Source organism: Haliotis rufescens, unplaced genomic scaffold (genome assembly GCF_023055435.1).
Source record: "Haliotis rufescens isolate VD_foot unplaced genomic scaffold, xgHalRufe1.0.p SCAF_2, whole genome shotgun sequence".
Taxonomy (NCBI): domain Eukaryota; kingdom Metazoa; phylum Mollusca; class Gastropoda; order Lepetellida; family Haliotidae; genus Haliotis; species Haliotis rufescens.
The window spans coordinates 25,046,298-25,068,657 of NW_025963890.1; the positions used below are offsets into that span (position 1 = coordinate 25,046,298).

At 39.0% G+C, this 22,360-nt stretch overlaps 1 protein-coding gene across 2 annotated transcripts; it reads right to left on the reverse strand.

The window, feature by feature from the left end:
* Positions 1-4,645: 4,645 nt before the first annotated feature.
* Positions 4,646-21,122, reverse strand: LOC124127865 (transmembrane protein 59-like). 2 transcript variants are annotated; one of them, XM_046491248.2, is made up of 6 exons: positions 20,923-21,122; positions 10,875-10,983; positions 9,423-9,514; positions 8,247-8,448; positions 6,940-7,247; positions 4,646-6,424 (listed from the first exon to the last, which is right to left on the reverse strand). In XM_046491248.2, the coding sequence occupies exons 1-6, from the start codon at positions 21,076-21,078 to the stop codon at positions 6,290-6,292; spliced, it is 1,002 nt and encodes a 333-aa protein (XP_046347204.1). In that variant the 5' UTR covers positions 21,079-21,122; the 3' UTR covers positions 4,646-6,289. The 2 variants fall into 2 exon arrangements, with proteins under 2 accessions (XP_046347204.1, XP_046347205.1); XM_046491249.2 differs by having other exon boundaries at positions 10,875-10,980; positions 20,923-21,121.
* Between the last annotated feature and the right edge of the window lie 1,238 nt (positions 21,123-22,360).

Below are 22,360 nucleotides of genomic sequence, written 5' to 3' on the forward strand. Positions count from 1 at the left end.
CAGATGCAGTTCCAAAGGATGTAGCAGCTTATTTTATTGTTATTGGGAGTGTTACTATATGCTTCTTAAACATTTTCAGGGATGTGAAATATCCGCGGAAACGCGGAAAATCGCGTTTTTTAAAACAGTAGTCCTCGGGGAAAAAAACATCTTCCGCGTAAAAATTTAATAAATTTTAAAAAAAAAACACTCCGAAAAATATGATCGAAAACCGGACAATTGGCGCGGATTGTCCTGTTTTCGATCAGAGCTTTCACAGCTTAGGTTTTCGGACATCATACGTTTTCTGTCACGAATACTTGCACTATAACGTGGGGTGTGGCGTCACACAGAAATTGTAAATACTCAGAGTCAGCTGATGGCTTGTTTTTAAGATAAAGTTGTCTTTTAATCCTGTAAGTGAATGAGATGTTTTACAGTTGTTCATGTGATAAGCGAGAAAACTATGAATGTTTCTTCAGCGTCCAAAACCCCATGTCATGGGGATATATGTTGTATTAATGTCTTATGTTTGCAATGGAGTTTTGTTTTTTTCATCAAAAGGTAAGTACAAGGTAAGTTTTTTTCAATATGCTTCAACATGGGGAAAGGGTCAGACATTGCACGCTTGTGACAGTTGTCCTTGTGTCTGGGGGATGGGGGTTTAAGTTTATGGCAGTATTGCTCCCAGACCTGGCGGGTAGCCAGGTGCGCGAAAGCTATGCCCAATTTTATAAAAGTACTGATTTAACTTCGAAATTTTACTGCATCTGCCATCTTGTTTATTTGACTTATTGACTTTGGCCATTGACTTATTACCTTTCTTGGTGTGAATGTTGTCCAAACTGCACGAAATTGCTTAAAATGCAATCAAATGTTTTAAAAATTTCTGGGGGGGGGCATGCCCCCAGACCCCCCTAGACTTTTCCTCTTTTTTCGGGAAAACCTGCTCACATCCCTGCATTTTACAATAGAGAAAAAAACAGCAGTGATGTTTTTTTATAGGCATTTTGCACATGATACAGTACACCCAGCCGTCTCACCTGTATGCTGACTGATGCACTCCTGCATGGTCGCAATGTTACTAGGGCACCCCCTGGGTTAATTACACGAGTAATTAGCAGTCCCTGCTATCAAGGCACTATTAGCACTCTTTCATTTGATAAGTTTTTTCTTTCAAACGGAAACATTAAATGCCAAATAAGCTGCACACTATTAACATAATATCGAGACATCTATGACGTCATTGAATTGTATAAACGCTCAATATTTTTCAGGAATGGACAGTTGTTTATACATCATCTTGAACCAATATTTCAATTAATTTACACTGGAAATAAATAGACAGAACTATTTGTTTTTATTTCGACAAGTGAATGAGGTTTGAACCCGCATCGTTTGATATGAAGGACCCCTACAAAAAGAAAGACACATGACGATTGGGTATGAAATTGACTATTAAATGTTTTCAAATATTTGCATAATCCTTAAACGTTAAAACAATAATACTTATATATAATGTTGGGTTACAGCTGGTTACCTGTAACAATGTTCACATTTAAAGCAATTAAGATTATCCTTGGACGAGAAATAAATGCAGGTAAACATATATATATATACTTGTTCAGGGTTCTATATTTCCCATAATCCCAGACTGCATGTATTTACAACGTGCAAATGATTAATAAAATACTAGTTAAGGACCCCACGAAATAATGAAGAGCCGTGTACCATGCATTGTAAATATCAGCTCGCGACGGAGCTTGGTGAACGAGCACCAGCGGCAGAGAACGCATTGCGTCACGCAAGGTTGACAGACTGTATAAATACAGTTTATAAAGCGTTCTGGTTTATTTTTCAAATATTTACCACCAGAGAATGTTTTGTCAAAGTAGGGATGTGTTTTGTCAAAGTAGGGATGTGTTTTAAGTAGGAGAATATCGTCGTAACTTGCCATTCCTTAAAATAATGGGGCTTATCTTGAAGTTGTTTTCTTCTCCGTTTAGTGGGAAACAATATGATTCATGCCAATATTTTTTTAAGTGCAGATGTTTAGTATTGTAACTGGAACATGTGTACATATATATGCTTCTGGTGCAGATTTGTTCAAATTGTACAATGCATATATTATCACCCACCCAAACAGTTTTGACGGGGATATAGAAACAGGACCTGTCTATTCATGTTACGCTTCTGGAGCAAAACTTGTAAACTGTTCAATATTTCCTCACAGAACTTGGTGTACCCACCAGGCAGGCACTGGAGTGGACTGGACTGGTGCCTTTTGCTTTTCAGGAATTCTGGAAATTCATACTTTTCGCATTTCACAAGTCAGCATAGGTTCAAAGGAGGGTAGGGTTCGTTGCCTCCTGGTATTAAGGCATTTTTAAATATTTGCTGTTCTGTCTTTCCAAGGCGACACATGTTGGACTTCTCTTCAAATGAGTGTTTTCTTTTGAGGAGCATAACTCATAAACCTTCAAATAATTCTTTATGAAACTTTGGGTTAAAATAGTTCCCCACCAAAGATGGAGTGGTTGGGCAAATGAGAATCATTTATTCTACCACAGTATTTTTATATATTTTCTGATTGTGATTTTGGGCCCCAGACAGCCTAATCAGATAAATGTTTTATGGTAAAACATAACTTCATTTTGCAACTTCTGGCAATTTAGACAAGGCAACATGGATATATTGCAAACATCTAATGATCTCAGCAGGAGGCTGGTGCTGCTGCACTAATATTTCTGTGGATGCCAAGGGCCTTTTGTTGGTGCCAAGTACGAGGGTTGACTCAAAAGTCCTGATCATGGCATCGAATGAATTGCATAATAGTGAAATCTCTTGTTGTGACCATTACATGTCACACAGGTATACCCACACAAAAATGGAGTCAAACTACAAAGTGTTTTTACTCGTAAAAACATATGTCTCCCCCCCACTCCCCTAACCCCCATTCATTCGTCTACTTCACGTTAAACCCCATCTCTTCATTCCCACCCTCCATTACTAAATAACAGAGACAAAAATAGAACTCCTAGAAATTTCAAACAACTTATGGGCACCACTTCAGTGCTGGGTTAATGTGTATACAAAGTGTCGCGAAAAAATATTAAACGGTTTCTGAGTTATGGTCAGGAAACAAAGCTTACCCCCATTCAGAGTCTATGTTCAAGTTATCTCCATGGAAACGAGAAAAAATAAAAATGTCAAAAATCTCTAAATAGCAAAAGGCACCACTTCAGTGCTGGGTTAATGTGTATACAAAGTTTCGCGAAAAAATATTAAACGGTTTCCGAGTTATGGTCCGGAAACCAAGCTTACCCCCATTCAGAGTCTATGTTCAAGTTATCTCCATGGAAACGAGAAAAAATAAAAATGTCAAAAATCTCTAAATAGCAAAAGGCACCACTTCAGTGCTGGGTTAATGTGTATACAAAGTTTCGCGAAAAAATATTAAACGGTTTCTGAGTTATGGTCCGGAAACCAAGCTTACCCCCATTCAGAGCCTATGTTCAACTTATCTCCATGGAAACGGGAAAAAATAAAAAGGTCAAAAATCTCTAAATAGCAAAAGGCACCACTTCAGTGCTGGGTTAATGTGTATACAAAGTTTCGCGAAAAAATATTAAACGGTTTCTGAGTTATGGTCCGGAAACCAAGCTTACCCCCATTCAGAGTCTATGTTCAAGTTATCTCCATGGAAACGAGAAAAAATAAAAATGTCAAAAATCTCTAAATAGCAAAAGGCACCACTTCAGTGCTGGGTTAATGTGTATACAAAGTTTCGCGAAAAATATTAAACGGTTTCTGAGTTATGGTCCGGAAACGGTGGGAACGCCGACGCCGACGGGAACCGTGCCAAAAACAATATGTCTCCCTCCATTCTGGGGGAGACATAATGAGCAAATTGATCACTGTGAAACCTCTGAATGACTGCTAACTGGTTCTGTGAGCACTTCCCAGGAGAGACTACATTCTATTATCACAAAACCTTTGGGAATGAAGAAAGTATCTGCTCGTTTGGTTCCAAAGCTTCTTACATCTGATAAAAACACCCACACCAGAATAATCTACCAGTTTGAAGCTGATCAACAACCAAAACTGTGGAAGCGTTTGACATTATCGCCACCAAAGAAGTCAAGAATGTCCTATCCGCTGGAAAGGTTATGGCCTCCATGGCCTAGACAGCCAATAGAAGGATTTCTACTAAAGTGGGATAAAATCCCTCCGACATTGTTGACAAAAGTGTTTCAATGTGGATGGGGATTATAATGAAAAATATAAAATATAAATATATAAGTATATATATATAATATATAAATATAAAGGTGCAGTCATCCAAATCAAGTCAATTTGCTGTGCTAGTTGTGCCCCACAGGTGTGCTAGGAGGGTCCAATGATGAGTTCAAATTCCAGGTTCTCCCTGATGGTTATCTGGGGGTTTCAGCACCATACTTATGCTTGTATGATCTCACTATAATGGTAAATGTTGAAGACCTGCATCACTGTGGGCCGTCCTCACACATTAAAATGACTCCTGAAGTGAAACCCTGTTCAAAGCAGCCTTTATCCAACGCCAACTTACGACAGATGGATGAATGGTAGTGTACGATGACAACAGCTCACATGAACCTGGTGAGGTAAAACAAAAACCAAACACACGTTGATTTATAAACCCTTTATTTCCCCTAACATATAATTTCCCATGACAAATGTGCAACATTTACTATGCTGTACAATAATACCAAGGTGGACTTGTGTCTAAAGTATTTTGAAACATTTTCTGATACCTGGGTATGTGGAACTTAACAGAAAGAACACACATATTTTGAAATTAGTTGCAAATCTGTTATTTCAATTAGTTGATCTGTGTTAGTTAAATAAGCACTCTATTATGTCTCGTGTGAAAACATGAAGACACATTAATAGTGAGAAAATCATTATCTATGCAGGAAACAATTTCTGAAATCAGTTTGATGTTTGTAGCATGCTGGTGTCTCCCTTGACAGTCCAACACCATCTAGGGGGATCCTACACAATGTATTGAGGGTTGTCGTCCACATACATAAACATTCAATTGTCTTACACAATACAATACTACAGAATAATATTACATATTACCAAAGAAAATAATCACAGGCTGTTAAAGCAGCAAATTCCAACCACCAGTACCATAAATCCTCAAATCAAGGTCCTTGATGCTTTCTTTTGAGGATGGCTTTTTTTTAAGTTCCCAGTAGTGGCATCCCAAACGGCATGGAAAGTGTGAAAGTGGATTATTTGAATTCATCACTAATTAGTTCGGTGAAGATCTTTTCTGGGGATTTAGGGTAATTTGGCAGATGCTAATTAAAGAATAAATTGTAAGAATTACTGTGCAATTTGCTATGTACAGTTAAATGAGAAAAAACAAAACATAATCTCAGCTCACAAAGCATGTGTGCAAGAGTCACATAATGAAAGACATGTACAGTGTTAGTATTATCAAACAGGGAACTGTTTCTCAAATCAGATCTTAAGAGAAAATAAAATAGCAAAAAAAAGCATCACATCGTTTCAGTAACACTGCCAAAACATTTGTCAGTGAAGACATTCCTACATCAATGGAATGAAGCTAGCCCAGGTATCCCTCGAATTAAATATACAACCATTTACACGGAGAACACAGTCAACAAAACTGACAGATTACATTACTTGAAAACACTTCATCATTCATTCAGTTGACATTTCAATGTTCTCTGAAACCAAATTCTGTAGGACACTTTGAACATAGAGCTCAGCGCAAAATCAGGATTGGGTTAAGTCATAACTCACTGGATTTCTTTTTACAGACACAAGACAGTATCTACTTGTGAATTCTCAAGCATGTGTGTTATCAACTGTGATCTCCTAGAATCAGGACTGAATGAATAATATTATATCATAAATCATCCAAATTTGATATCAATCTTATGAAATCACTTAACCATCAATCCAGTTATTCCATCACCATTTTGTATTATATGAAAATAAGTCAATTGTGAAATGTTCCTTAAGACAAATATCCAAAATGTAACCACTGTCTCAAGTGTACCAGATACCATTGTTAATTGTGACAGTTCAGCCATTGTGTACACTAATACCCCAATGTTATACATCCCCGACATATATGATAATGTTGATGATGAAGATGGTGGCGTTGCTCGTTATATATCTCCTGATGTATCCAGAATGAACACAGATATCAACAGTTAGTGCAAGGAAGAGGATGGTGTTGTATTTCACTCTCAACATGATGCATTCCATGTCAACGCCAGTTTGATGAAGCCTATATCCTCTCTACACGTATCTTTATTGGGAGGGGGCTGGCCTCTACCCGGTCCTGGGGGTGGAGGACCTGGATGCCTTTCCCCTGCTTCACCATCTCCCTAAGATACTCCAGGTCCCCGTTGATGCTCAACTTCTGCAACATACATCAACATGGCAGGAGATGGACTCTGAATGAACACAGTGCAGGGAATGCGATAGACTTCCCACCAAAGCTTGGTGTTAATTGCAGTACCTGATATGACTGTTCCCTTGGCTTATCAATACCTTACTCTCTGCTGCCATGACAGATTATCATTAAAGTACATGGTTTACATAATTTGGGGACCCATGGCTAAGAATAATACCCCTGAAGATCCGGGTTAGCATAGGTCTTCAGCAATCCATATTTGCCGTAAGAGGCGACTAACGGGATCGGGTGGTCAGGCTCACTGACTTGATTGATACATCAAAGCTCATGATGTCAATCACTGGATTGTCTGGTCCAGACTTGATTATTTACAGACCATCTTCATAAATAGTTGGAATACTGCTAAGTGCAGCATTCAGCAACAAACAAACAACATAATTTTGGATCCCAAAAGATGCATAAACCTTGCAAACATGCTTTGTAATTGATTTACAGGCTCCTAAGTTGAAGCTGCTACATACCTGGGTGTGTATCCTGTGTTCTGGGGCTGTGACAGCTGCTGTAAGACACAGCCAGATCATTACAATGGCACAGAACAGAATCAGCAGACAGAGAAGGAGTCGTGGAATGCCAGTCTTCCTGGCAATACAGGTCAGCCAGTCTGAGTTGACATTGCGGTCATCTGACATCAAGCCCAGGCTGTCCTCAAAACTACGGGCAGATCTCAGCTGGGAGTGCTTTAGGTTGGGCGTGGCAGCATTATCAATGGGCTCGATGTTCATCTCCAGATAGTTAGCCGTCTTGTCATCAGAGTTCATTCCCTTGTAATCTGAAAGAAGCAACACCTGGTGTTACTATTCTGTGAATTCTACAAGATTAGTCTCATAAGATATGTTTCAGTGAGTGACCAGTATTCCAGTTCTACCAAGGCGAGTCAGCTTGATGTGGGAGGAAAGCCTGAAGTGATGCAGGTATTAGAAAGTTTACCATGAGCACGGGTATGGTGCTGACAAACCTAGAAACATAATAGGGATGAACCGGGATTCAAATCCACAATCATAGGTTTCTGGCGTGTACAAGGGATGACAACTCTACACAGCGAATTGTGGTGCCTTAGATATGTTGCAGTCAGTTAACTACTGTATTCAATAGCAATGAGCACATCACTGAAAAGCCCAATGATAAAGACATACATGTTCTCTTGTCATTAATAAACCTTTAGAACCGTGAAGGTCTGGGTCAGAATTGATCTTCAGCAACCCATATATGTCGTAAGAGGTGACTATCGGGATCGGGTGGTCAGGCTCGCTGATTTGGTGGATGCATGTTTACTATTCCAGTCGTTAAACCCGTAACTATCGTTCGGAATACCGCATGTTAATGTTTTCGATGCTGCATTATCAGAATTCACATTCTGAACGTCACTTTTATGATCCGGTAAGTGACGCTCTGATTGGTCAGATGAAAGGTCGTTCTGACGTGACCCCTAATGGGATGTCCTCAGATCTTTCTTTGGCGGCAGCGAGAACTAAGATCTGATTTTAATGAGATTGGGCCCAGACTTGATAATTTACAGACTGCCATCATATAGCTGGGATATTGCTGAGAGCGATGAAAAAACAACAAACAAACAAACAAACAAAAAACATTTCATAGTGGCCATAATATGAGAGATGGTTATTGTGATTTGTAACCAACCAGAATCAAGTATTTTCCAAACTCATGGTAGCAAATATGTTTAGAACTGGGAGAATACAGTATTTATGCCCTTCACTGACAATCAGCATCTCTCAGCATCAGCTGTGGAGCAACTATCAGTTACACTGACCATCGAGATCCTGTGCATCATTGAACTCTGTGTAGAACTGAGGCTGGGATTTGATGACCACCAGCTTGCCGTTGTCGGCCTCCATGTAGAGTGACCAGCTGACCGTCATGCTGTGGTAGGCCTTTTCTATCATGTTGCTGTACAGACTGTGCACGTACATCAGGGGGTACAGCAGGTGGATGCTGGGCTCCTCACTCTCAAGCTGCAACAAACAACACTAACCTGAGACAGTGCTCTGCTCCTGTATGGGTCACCCGCTATAATAATGGTCAACACCAGAACATATACTTACAGAAATAGTAACTGAGTCATGGTATAATGTGTAACACATATGTCCTTGTTGAACATGTCGATGATAAAAAAAAAAATTATTTTACTTATTAATGACAATGAAAATACATAGGTTATCTCCCTTTCACAGTCTCATCATTGGTGCCGACATTGTCAGACAACAACAGAAAAGCCAATTAAGTATGACTTGATTTTAACTGTGGATCAACATTTCCAAATGTGTCTATGCATAAGCATTATATCTGTAATGTAGGTGTGTTTATAATATCAACACTTTCAGGGACAATGTTTTGTGCTACCGATTTGCAATAAAAACATTGACATTTACAATATCATTAAACAACAAAACTTGGTTAATGCCTCTACTAATATGTGTAGAAGAACATAAACTCAAAAAGCATTTATATGATGTTGTAGGTCATTATAGATGCGAAGTTTACACGAAACTGGTCAAACAAGTCATGACATACGCCCATGTGACTATCAGTCAACTGAGCAAAACAGCTGTCTTTTTGTTGCCTTTTGAAATTTATTTCTCATCTTACAGAAGCATAAAATTTTGAGCACATAGGAAAATAATAATTTCTGATCAGTACCTGACTATGAAACAGACCAAACAAAACAATCCATGCATTCTGAATGTAAATATTCACCACTGGGCTTGTCCAGGGAAGCTATAAATGCCAGAATAATTAGTTTGCCTTTTTGTGGACATTTGGCCTACAAGTGATCAATGTACAGGACTGTGCAGTCGTAACCTACTTCCTTACACCATGTATGTGAGTTGAGTTGAGTAATCAATACACTGATATTGATCAAGCCCTCACTCCAGGCATGCAGACTTCATCATGCTCACTGTGTTATGTATCATGACACTCATCATACCTGGTGTCTTCTGGCAGCGAATGGTGTCTGACTTCTACATCCCAGAGCACAGGCATTATAGTCCGCCTCCGCGGGGTAGGATTCCTTGCAGCCTGTACAACACACAGCAGCAGCATCATCAACACTCAGCAGCAGCATCAACAAGCAGCTTCACATACCATAGCCCACTTACAACAATTGCCTGCCTGATATTCACCAGACATATCTTTACTAATAACAAAACTACCAGAGCAAAACATATAAGACTATTTTCAGGGACAATCTAGCTGTCAGTAACCTACTCCAAACAACATTTACATCTGCACAGGATTCATCCATGAACATGCAGAAAAGTAAACAGAAACAAAGAATTGCAACTTGATCATGAATCACTTGAGCTTACGTACTCAACATGGTAGCTCATAGCAGAGGTTCACTGAGCAATTATTCCATCTGTAATTTGGTACTGACATATTCCTACTTGTGCAGGGCTTACTAATTCTTCTTTACCCTACCCGGAATACAGCCAGCCTACCCGGAATACAGCCAACCAGCCTACCCGGAATACAGCCAGCCTACCCGGAATACAGCCAGCCTACCCGGAATACAGCCAGCCTACCAGGAACACATCGAGCCAACCCAGATACATCCCAACTACCCAGATACATCCCAACTACCCAGATACATCCCAACTACCCAGATACATCCCAACTACCCAGAATACATCCCAACTACCCAGATACATCCCAACTACCCAGAATACATCCCAACTACCCAGAATACATCCCAACTACCCAGAATACATCCCAACTACCCAGAATACATCCCAACTACCCAGAATACATCCCAACTACCCAGAATACATCCCAACTACCCAGAATACATCCCAACTACCCAGAATACATCCCAACTACCCAGATACATCCCAACTACCCAGAATACATCCCAACTACCCAAATACATCCCAACTACCCAGAATACATCCCAACTACCCAGAATACATCCCAACTACCCAGAATACATCCCAACTACCCAGAATACATCCCAACTACCCAGATACATCCATCCTGGGGGGGCACGGGTGGCCCAGTCGTCTAAGGCGCCGCAATTCGCTGTGCAGAGTTGCGTCCCTTGGACACTCCAGAAACCTATCATTGTGGGTTCGAATCCCTGTTCGCCCCGATTATGTTTCTAGGTTTGTCAGCACCATACCCGTGCTCGTGGGTTTCACCGAAATGGTAAATGTCTGAGACCTGCATCACTTCGGGCTTTCCTCCCACATTAAGCTGACACGCCGCAATATAACTGGAATACTGTTAAAAGCGGTGTTAAACTCAACTCACTCACTCACATCCATCCTACCTGGAATAAATCCAGCCTACTCAGAATACATCCAGCCTTCCCAGAATACACACTGAAATTATCATCTTCTTATTTTGATGTGACTATGCTTGCAAGAATGAATTGACTTACATCCCATACATTCCTTCTGTGTGGTGTTGACCTCCTCGCCTCCATTGACGAACTCCATGATGGAGTAGAAGCGGCACCCCCTCCTGCAGCACTCATGGTGGTTGCCCTGCTGACAGAGATTACAACAGTAACTACATACACAATAAAAAATATCACAAATCATGCACAACATTTTGTAAGGTCATTTTGTGTCCAGGGCATATATATGACAAGGATACAATGAATACATGATTTGGTTGAGATTAGAGAGCAGTAAAATAGCCAACTAAGCCCTTCTGAATCCTCTGTTGACATTCATTAACATTGCTAAATAACCAGATGTGCCTACTTTATCTACAGCAAGTGTAGCAACTTCACAAACAAATACGTCAGTTTACTGCATAAGAAAGCTTAGACTTCCTATCTGTAGAACTTTCTGATGTCATACTAGTGGTGGGTAGAACAAAACATTTACAGAGGTTGCTTCATATTCTCTCAGGGTGTCAGTTTGAATAATGCTAACAAGACATCTGCCTACATGTTTACATGTCAGGTCTCAGTGAAGTGGTTCAAGTATTACGGTGAAAATTAGAGAGAGGGTACGTAAAGCAAAATTATATGCAGATTAAAACTGCCCTTCAATGAATCGTGAATTTGCCCATTAGCCTACAGAGAATATTAGGTTCAACCAATGTCACATCACTAATCATATCCTCTGTAACCAAGTAGTTCCAATTTGTTTTGTCACTGTGTCATGATAGAAAGAAGATAAACCAACTGTGTTTCATTTTCAGGCTTTGACCTTTGCTTCCATACCTGTAAATATTTCAATTTCAAAACTTCATGCTATTGTGTTGTTGCGAATGAAATTTAGGGGTTCGAATCCGTGTTTGAAACCCAAACATTGATACCACAGTATGTTTATTTTCTGACTGTTTTACAGCTCTTTACTCCATAAATAAGCATTGGTTAGTCAAGACACAAACATACTACATTGGTCATGTTTGTGAATCTGAATATACTTTTTTCCATGATATTGAGTAGGTCGTTTGCTCAATAGACATGTTAACCAGCCATCACCCTGCCATCTGATGGAAAAGAGATTACTTCCTTCTTCAGAGGAGGAGATGTGAGATGTTCCCACTGTTTTCACTGTTGTTTGATATCTGGCATATAGGGGTGAAGGCTTCACCGTGAAGCCAAGAGTCATCAATAGTTACAAACTGCTCAACAAGCTCTGCTGGGTCCACTTCAAAATGACATAAATACTCACAAAAGGACCAGTGAAGACCCTGGTCGAAATAGGTCTTCAGCAACCCATGCTTGCAGTAAACGGCGACTATGCTTGTCGTAAGAGGCAACTAATGGGATCGGGAGGTCTGTCTCGCTGACTTGGTTGATGCATGTCATAGTATCCCAATTTTGTGGCTTGATGCTCATGATGTCAATTACTGGATTGGCTGGTCCAGACTCGATTATATACAGACCGCCGTCATATAGCTGGAATATTGCTGAGTGCGGCGTTAAACAAACAAACAAACCAACCTCACAAGAGATGATGAACCTGGATTTTTCTAATCAGGAGTGAGAAGCCCTGGAAACAAGCTAGCTGGAAGTTCTGTCATGCCCTGTTCATTCCTCACAATGTTACCAACTCTGTCTCATCATGAGAGATTTCAATTGTATTGTCTATGTGACGTGTGATGAGTCATAATCATATCGTGTAGTTTATCAACATTTCTCGTGGTGGAAAGTCTTTCTGATCTTGCCCTTTCATCGTTATCCTTTGTGGTATCGGTTGAAGGTCTTCCAGATTGATTTTTTTTAAATCTAAAAATGTATTTATTACATTTCCCATCATATTTTACATCTCAATGTCATACATAAAGTGTGCATGGAGTAGTTGTTACATTTATCATAATTATTATACATCATAGTTTATACAGGGTTTCTAAATAACAGATGTAAAGACCAGGAGGCATGGGTGCATGCATAATATGAACATGCAATAAATTTTGTAAAATCTAAATATTTCTTTTTCAATTAGTAAATAAATTGGTTTTACTTTTCTGTTAAACGTGTGAAGCACAGATTTTGTTACCATAACTGCATTGAGTGAATTGTTATTTTTATGAACTTAAATTACCTCTTGCCTTGTGTATAGTTTCCAAGCCAATCTGAACGTTTCTTCCATATATCAGCAACATACATAATGTGGCAATGTACATAATGTAATAAGTGATTTTTTCAGGTGGTTCATTACATAGTGAACAAACTGGTGATTCAACATATCCTAATGTAAATAAATAACACTTTGTACTTAAAATATTATTTATAACATTAAACAGAAACCATCTGGATTCAGTATTTTGTGAAACCTTTTTGCCATAAGGTTAAAGTTTAACAACTCTATATCTACAGGTTTACTGTTTTTCAAAACAATCTTCCCATTTACTGTAACACTTTACACTATAAATTAATAAATGTAGGGTTTAATACGGCTTTATAAAATAGATCACTTCCCTTCTTATTGTTTAGTTTTGATTCATTATATGGCAGTATAGGCCTTTGGCAGACTTTAGCACAATGTTTTATATTGTTATTCTGTAAATATCAGGACACTAATAGTTTTACTCCTGGAAAGAACAAAATGTCTGTCTTCAAACTGGATTTTGGAACAAATTCAACAAAATCAAATAATTTCCCTGTCGTGAATGAAGTAATTTATATATGCTATACCCTTATGCTGCCTGGTTGTGTTTTTGGTTCAAATGCAGTCAGTAAGCATGGACAGTATTGTATTATAAAAAGCTTCACATGTGTACACATATCACAGTCTCAGCTGCCGTGTGCTATATCTATAAATAACTAGGTTGTAGATGGAAAATGGTATCTTATCACTAAATCTCAACATCTGTTTGCTTACAGCGTGGTTCAGTCAAGCAACACCTGGTTTCAATTTCAACCTTCAATGGCTAGACCATAAACCGTGAGGTCACCAGTTCTTCAATGGCTAGACCTAAGCTGTGAAGCTATCAGTTCATGGAGCCTATGTCATATGATGTCCGATGGCTAGACCATAAACCGTGAGGTCACCAGTTCATGGAGCCTATGTCATATGATCAATGGCTAGACCTAAGCTGTGAAGCTATCAGTTCATGGAGCCTATGTCATATGATGTCCAATGGCTAAACCTTAAGCTGTGAAGCTATCAGTTCATGGAGCCTATGGCATATGATGTCCAATGGCTAAACCTTAAGCTGTGAAGCTATCAGTTCATGGAGCCTATGTCATATGATGTCCAATGGCTAAACCTTAAGCTGTGAGGTCACCAGTTCATGGAGCCTATGTCATATGATCTTCAATGGCTAGACCTAAGCTGTGAAGCTATCAGTTCATGGAGCCTATGTCATATGATCAATGGCTAGACCTAAGCTGTGAAGCTATCAGTTCATGGAGCCTATGTCATATGATCAATGGCTAGACCTAAGCTGTGAAGCTATCAGTTCATGGAGCCTATGTCATATGATCAATGGCTAGACCTAAGCTGTGAAGCTATCAGTTCATGGAGCCTATGTCATATGATCAATGGCTAGACCTAAGCTGTGAAGCTATCAGTTCATGGAGCCTATGTCATATGATCAATGGCTAGACCTAAGCTGTGAAGCTATCAGTTCATGGAGCCTATGTCATATGATCAATGGCTAGACCTAAGCTGTGAAGCTATCAGTTCATGGAGCCTATGTCATATGATGTCCAATGGCTAGACCTAAGCTGTGAAGCTATCAGTTCATGGAGCCTATGTCATATGATGTCCAATGGCTAAACCTTAAGCTGTGAAGCTATCAGTTCATGGAGCCTATGTCATATGATCGATGGCTAGACCTAAGCTGTGAAGCTATCAGTTCATGGAGCCTATGTCATATGATCAATGGCTAGACCTAAGCTGTGAAGCTATCAGTTCATGGAGCCTATGTCATATGATCAATGGCTAGACCTAAGCTGTGAAGCTATCAGTTCATGGAGCCTATGTCATATGATCAATGGCTAGACCTAAGCTGTGAAGCTATCAGTTCATGGAGCCTATGTCATATGATCAATGGCTAGACCTAAGCTGTGAAGCTATCAGTTCATGGAGCCTATGTCATATGATGTCCAATGGCTAAACCTTAAGCTGTGAGGTCACCAGTTCATGGAGCCTATGTCATATGATCTTCAATGGCTAGACCTAAGCTGTGAAGCTATCAGTTCATGGAGCCTATGTCATATGATCAATGGCTAGACCTAAGCTGTGAAGCTATCAGTTCATGGAGCCTATGTCATATGATCAATGGCTAGACCTAAGCTGTGAAGCTATCAGTTCATGGAGCCTATGTCATATGATCAATGGCTAGACCTAAGCTGTGAAGCTATCAGTTCATGGAGCCTATGTCATATGATCAATGGCTAGACCTAAGCTGTGAAGCTATCAGTTCATGGAGCCTATGTCATATGATCAATGGCTAGACCTAAACTGTGAAGCTATCAGTTCATGGAGCCTATGTCATATGATCAATGGCTAGACCTAAGCTGTGAAGCTATCAGTTCATGGAGCCTATGTCATATGATGTCAGTGTGTCCCACACCACCACTGAAGTTCAAACAAGTTGCATTACTATAAAACAATTCCTTAATCAGGTTAATCAATGAACAGCCTTAGTAAATTATTTTTAAAGATTAGTCCAGAGCACTAGTGTAAACCATTGAAGCTTGTCATGTTTGAATGAGACAAAAATGTTTGACATGTTCATATTTTCTGTCAGTTTTATTCAGTTGTTGTGTAGCAAACCTGCAGCATTATGACCTGGATCTGAGTTAGAGCCCCCACATGCTACGAGTCAATGAGGACTATCGTCAGTAGATTGTCACTTGTCCTCGGCACAATCTAGTTGTCTTGGGCAAGTGGGCTTTGCATGAAATTCAAATTCTGATAATGTTAAACAAATTTCTACAGTGATTCTTAATCTCGTCAGTAATAGGCTAATCACACAGCCATTTTGAGACAAATACAACTATTACAAAAGCTTCATCCAACATGAACAAGACAAGTCATTACAGAAAGCTCTATTAATGATTAACACTTGTATTTCTTGTTTGGGACATGTTATTGCTATTGTTAAAGGCCATGTAGAGATGAGAACACTTTTATCTGCAAGACAGGATAATGAATAAGTGGATGAATTCAGTCTGAGAGAACAGGGGTTGAAAAATTATTAAAAATGTTACTTGACCAAGGGCAAGTATGACCAACATTCTCACTTGCCCTATTTTAAAATGTACTAGCCCAGAATCTAGCTAATAAATTCAGTAAAATGTTACTGCTGCAGAACTGAGAATAAAATTCTGAAATTTGAACATCCATCAATAAACGTTCTCTTACGATTGCAAGCGTGTATGTTTGGGTACTTGGAACAAATGGTGCACTTCATGACTTTCGCTGTGTCATCATACGCAACCCAAGGAAACTGGTCTTTCCACCCAGCGATGAATGTTCGTTTTCGTTTACATTCTTCATACTTCTTATTCTTTGCCGATATACAACTTTCGGAATTTCCCTCTGCCTTCCTTTTAAGTTCGTCCCCACCGCCAAAGAAACTTAAAATAGACCGCTGAGACATGATCGGCCATGTGCGGTACTGGCAATATAAATTGTTATTGCAGATACCCCTCCGGGTGCTAATGAGGCAAAGGGAGGCTACTCTGTCCTTTACTAGCTTACTCATTTGAAAGAACAGATTTACTTATAGTGATCCCTCGCTATTGCACTCTTCAATATAGCGCTAACTCGGTTATTGTGTGCGGTAACACATGGTTCCCAAAACTTATATACACTTTTAGTAAACTCAAGTCACTGACACGATGTCATTTCCCCATCGCAAAAACATTACCACCTGCACGCAACACCGGAAATACCAATCAACAAATTTCGCAATTAGCCTGCAACCTCGGGGTATCGCGGTACTTGTCATGTACGCTAAACGGAACAAAATGCACTCACTAACCTTTATGTTTATTCGTGTTCTCTGTATCAGATATCATTCATGTTATCAAACAATGCATATTTTACTGATAAAAGTTCATTATTTACATTAGTAGCTCCGAGTAAAAGCCGGGCCTCGCGCTCTGTTTGACAAGTGAGAGAACTCCATCGTATCGCGGTACAGAGAAAAGTTGTGTATGTAGGTCCGAATTGGACAAAAAGAGGACATAATTCTACCAACCACTTGGTATGATCATGCCAGACATCAGTGATTTGTCCAGACAAGTGCAAAGACAGCACAAGTAAAATTCTAAATGTGTTATCAGCAATAGGTATTCAATGCATATTTACCGAAAAGTAAGAGAAAAATATTTTTATAAGTCAACATCAAAATATCAGAAATGATATTTTAAGATTGTTTAAAAAAAATTGGATGACAATAATTTGTCACAAAATGGAAAAATGTTAAAAGTCAACAATAAATATATGAAAAGCACTCCTAGTATGCCCAAAGTATGTATTTTTCTTTTGGTTACTAGTGAAGAACGTATTTCTCAGTTTGGCATTATGGCCCTTATGATCTCCAAATAGATTCTGGGCACAGAGCGGGAAAAAATGTGCGGACTACGTAACTTCCGTTACCTCATTAGTCGCCATGAATATGCAGATGATCTAATTCAGGTCGATAGAGAAAGTTTACTTGGGGAACTGCGGGTTATATCGTTGGCCATTGATAGATGGGGGTAAGGCAATATTACAACAGATGCCAGAAATATGTATCAACGGATTAATAACTCTTTACTTACAGCAGACGGAACATTCCGAGGAAATTGAAATTGTTTACGAAGTGAGCACTTCCTGGTTACTGATTTGCATTAATAGACAGCCGCTAAGAGGCGTGTCCCGCGTGAACTATCGGAAATCACAAATGCCGCGATACGATGAATGCCGCGGTACCATGGGGTCCGAGTATAAATCCTATTATTACTATCTGGTTATAAAAAAACCACGTTTGTACCTTGACATAAGTTTGTAGCATATTTTATTAATTTTATTTAAAATTTCATTCAATACAGTTTAGATCTTTAGATTTTTTCCGAAATCGTGCGTAAAGGGGTCGATAGATCGCACAACTTGCCGTTATTTACAGCAACCACGGTCAGCGCCTCAAATGAACTTTAGTTGACAACGAAAAGAAACACATATTAAATAAATGCCATACTTTCACTCGTTAAAAGTTCCGTTTGTTGTAGTTCGACAAAATTATATTTCATCAGAGCTAGGGCTAACGAAGCATCTAAAGTCGGAAAATGTTTCAACCTCGCGTTACAATTTCCAAGAAACATGTGCCATATATGGAAGTGTTACTACGATTTAACAATGCAACAAGCCTGGTTCTCGTTGTTGACCTGCCTGACATCGAAATGTATTAATCCCATTGGTTGACTGGCGTAGCTGTATGCAAATTACATTGTCAGTCTGGGACACTAACAAAATATTAGCCAATCAAATACCGTAACATGATCACATGATTACATTCGCGTGAAACTTGACCCAGTTCATTTTGTGTGCTCTACTTGTCCACGGGCATGCTAGAAAACGTATATTACACGCCCGACATCTAAACCTTACTTGGCACGGGCGTCGGGCAATGGTATTTTTCAACCCCTGGAGAATACAGAAATGTTCACTGACTAAAAAATCCATTCACACTTCTTTACTAGAATCTTTGCATGATTGATCTTTAGTCAGTCATTAGTGACCTGTATCTAAGTGATCATTAATCCTGATTGGGAAAGTCTCACCACGCACAAACATACTGAGGTCACATGATACTTGCAAATATGTCTTCCAAATACTTGAATATGACAATAGACACAATTTGTAAACACAACCTGTTTTTTTCTACTCTCCACAATAATTAAACCAAGACCACTCGATACCTATTCTTCACATTTCCAATAAAGTCAATCCTTGGTGATCAAGCAATAACCAAGACAAGGGTTTGCTATAAATCAGTTACTGTACATATCTTTATCTTTTTTTTTCTGGAAGAAGATTGATTGCAAGACGTATAGTACTATTTATCACATATACTACACACATCTATTTCCGTTATTCTTTTTAAAGATGAGTACACTTGACCATAACTCTAGAATATGATATACTTATCTACCGTTGGTCTACTTTTAGAATTCAGTACCACAAACATCACATGTTGACAGCACATTACAACCCTGTATAAAATAACGACACACACCAGTGACAAGGTGTCCTGAGGTGTCAGACTAACACGATTACTGGAGTCTTTGGGAACTAATTTACATATATAATGGTTTTGATTCAGTAATTTTCAATATTATGCACATTAATGCAGTTAATTAGGTATTTCTATATTGACACTGCAAACATCCAAACACTCTCCAGCTACAGCGTTGGAAACTGGCACTAGTCCCATAGTCCTTGCCAAACTGCTCAATAGTTACGGTTTCATAAGGACTAGTTGAAATTTACCCTTTTTAAGGGTTTTGCTAGATGCTATCATTATAAGAAATAGTTTCTAGCGCTGATCTACCATGGGACTTCTTTTGCTATAAATCAATTTAGTTTGGTATAACAAGGTAATGATAAGAATTGTGTTTGTGAAAGGGTGGTACAGTCTTCTCATCCATTTTACAGAGCGGGAGCTGAAGCATGCAAATCACTGCACCTGTCATCGTGCGCTTGTTCATTTTAATTATTCTATACACAAACAGGTCATGATAGCGGGATGAAGTGCTTCATGTTGAATATATCAGCTGGAGTGAGTGAGAATAGTTTTACACAGCTTTTAGCAATATTCCAGCAATAATGTGGCAAGGAACAATGGGCTGCACACATTGTGCTAATGTGGGAAATCGAACCTGGGTTCAAAAATGGTTCAAAAACTGTCTCACACTCACACAGTAGCAATGCCTTAACATGCCCACAATGATCTACATTATCTTTTACAGTGCTCCAATGAATTATTTAATACCTGACATTCACACATACATACATACATACTCAATGTCTGATAACTGGAGCCCTTATCAGTGTGTCCCATCTCCTTACCCCTCATGATCATGTAAATTACGGAATGGCACCATGACCCCTCATAAGTGTCTGTAGACTGAAGTCAGACGACACCATGGCTACCAGAAACCTCCATAAGTGGCGGTCACCATTTTGTCCCTTTCCATTCATTTCTGTTTACGCATGACTATGTAAATTTGCACTAACTGCAACAGTGTTAACGTAGCTCAGTTAGTAATTTTGTCACCAATGTCAGTCTAATATCCAAATGTAGCAAGTTCAACTCCTGATTGATTCTCACAAAATATTGGTTAATTGTCTCAGTGACATGTGTCCTGCTGCAGAGATTATCCTGACAAGGATACTGATTTCACAAGGTGCTCCCTTACGTTTAATTTCATTGCCATTTTCACCAGGTAATATGTTTCTGTTTTCACCAAGCCAGGTACTACTTTCGATTGGTGACATGTTGACGAGGTGCTGTTTCAGCTATAACCCAATCAATGTCCCAGCCCATCACTTATCTTATCTGAACTTAGACAGAATCCATTACATGTATAAGAGATTCAGTGTTGTTTTCTTTGCCCTGGTTACATAAATAACTTGTCTCAGTAAGTCAAAGAAAACGTAAACAGCTTGTACATATGTGAAATACAAATGAAGTCATCTAAACACAATGTACTAATTGTCTAACTGGGTTCTTCTAAAATTAATCTATGAGCAAGATATATGTAATCTGTCATGTTGGCACACGTTGGTATATCATAGACATATGATATATATGATATAGAAACGTGGGTCAATAGTTCAGTCTGTTCTTCACGAACACATAACAAAGTGGTGTAAAAACAATAAGCTCACATTCAACCACTAGCCTACTTGCAACAGCTGTGCATACGTTGGCTACATTAAATTGATTACTTAGTTCTCTAGAGAAATCAGACTGGTGACTAGCCTAAATCTTTGTTGTGCATCTGTTTCATCAGTGATACGAACCTTCTCGTACGTGTGTGACGGATATGTGTTCTCGCAAACCTCCATACATGGCTTCACATCAGTGAGAACATGGTCAAATACATCGGATGCAGCAGATAGGGTCACCAAAAGTGCCCAAACTGCCACGATGACTCTGTTTGTTGTACTGGCAGCCATAGTCGAATTGACATCACTTGCCCACTTCCAAGAGGCTTGTTTTTGTCACGTGACACGCCAAGCGACATAACTCTATATTCAAACGTAAGGGATACCACTATGAAATGATTTACAACTCGGCAGTAAAACATATTCCACGCCGTATAATTAAGTGCATGAAAAACCAAGCACGAAATCGCGAAAGGAATGGCACAGGGGCGGGAAAACACAATGACTCGTGGAGACATGAATATGGCATAGAAACACAACGGCACGACAAAGAGATAAGAAAACGGGGAATTCCTGTTTTTCTCACTCATTGTGTTTGTTCTGTATTTCTCCCGTTTTCTGTGCACTGTTATCTGGGCTTTGTGTACACGAAATGGTTGTTATAAATTTCAAGGAGAGGGTTTAATATCTTCCCCATTGAAAAGCAAATTTACATTTTTCCGGCTAACAATACCCGACGAAAACAACACAGCTTTAATGTTTCAACTCATATTATTATATTCAAGGCCATTTGCCCACAAATACAAGCTACATAATTTTACATTTGGCAATTGTCAATAGAGATATTTTTTAATGTTAGTTAACGCATATGGCGTACGTTGTGATATGCCTAAAATGTTTACAAGCTGAAAATTGTGGTCTTCGGTTTATAGAACATTGAACCCTTTGGCAACTCACACTTCAGATCCATACAAAAGAATAGGTTTTATCTTCGTATAAAAAAATCGTAAAATCCCTGTGGTAGGTTACAAGTCCGATGTCATTCATTGTTCTTTAGTCCCATTGAGTGCCCTTCTGTCCATTTCACTTGTGCTTTCAACTGAATTTTGCATATTTAGATTTGAGCTGAAAACTACTCCAAGATATTTTGGTCAAAATGATCATCAACAAATTCCCCTGATTCACATTTCTTCACGGGACCGTATTTTCTTAAACAGGATTTATAGAAGGTTTCAACTTGTCTCTATCATGATCTAAATGCTTCAAGTCCAAATACAGTGTCCGAAAAAATAGAATACCATTTGCAAATAGTAAAACCAGCAAGTCTATGGAGTCAGGGCATAACTGTGTTCTTCTATCTCCATTCACAACCAATTCATTAACTAGTTCATTAGTATAAAGAGAAAACAAAAGTGGACTGAGGATGCAGCCTTGTCTTACACCAGTTGTACATTCAAATACTTTACTCTGAGTCACTCAGTTAGTTATCGCTTTTAACTTTACAATTTACATATGGTACATATATACATATATAAGGCTATTGCTTGTAATATCTCACCTGATAAACCATTTT

What these genes read in the sequence shown, in the direction of transcription:
- LOC124127865 (XM_046491248.2), bottom strand. Translation starts at nt 21,078, where the DNA reads ATGGCTGCCAGTACAACAAACAGAGTCATCGTGGCAGTTTGGGCACTT. An exon ending in CGTCACACACGTACGAGAAG is followed by an intron (nt 10,984 to 20,922) that starts GTTCGTATCACT and finishes AATCTCTGTCAG; the next exon opens with CAGGGCAACCACCATGAGTG. An exon ending in ACAGAAGGAATGTATGGGAT is followed by an intron (nt 9,515 to 10,874) that starts GTAAGTCAATTC and finishes TGTGTTGTACAG; the next exon opens with GCTGCAAGGAATCCTACCCC.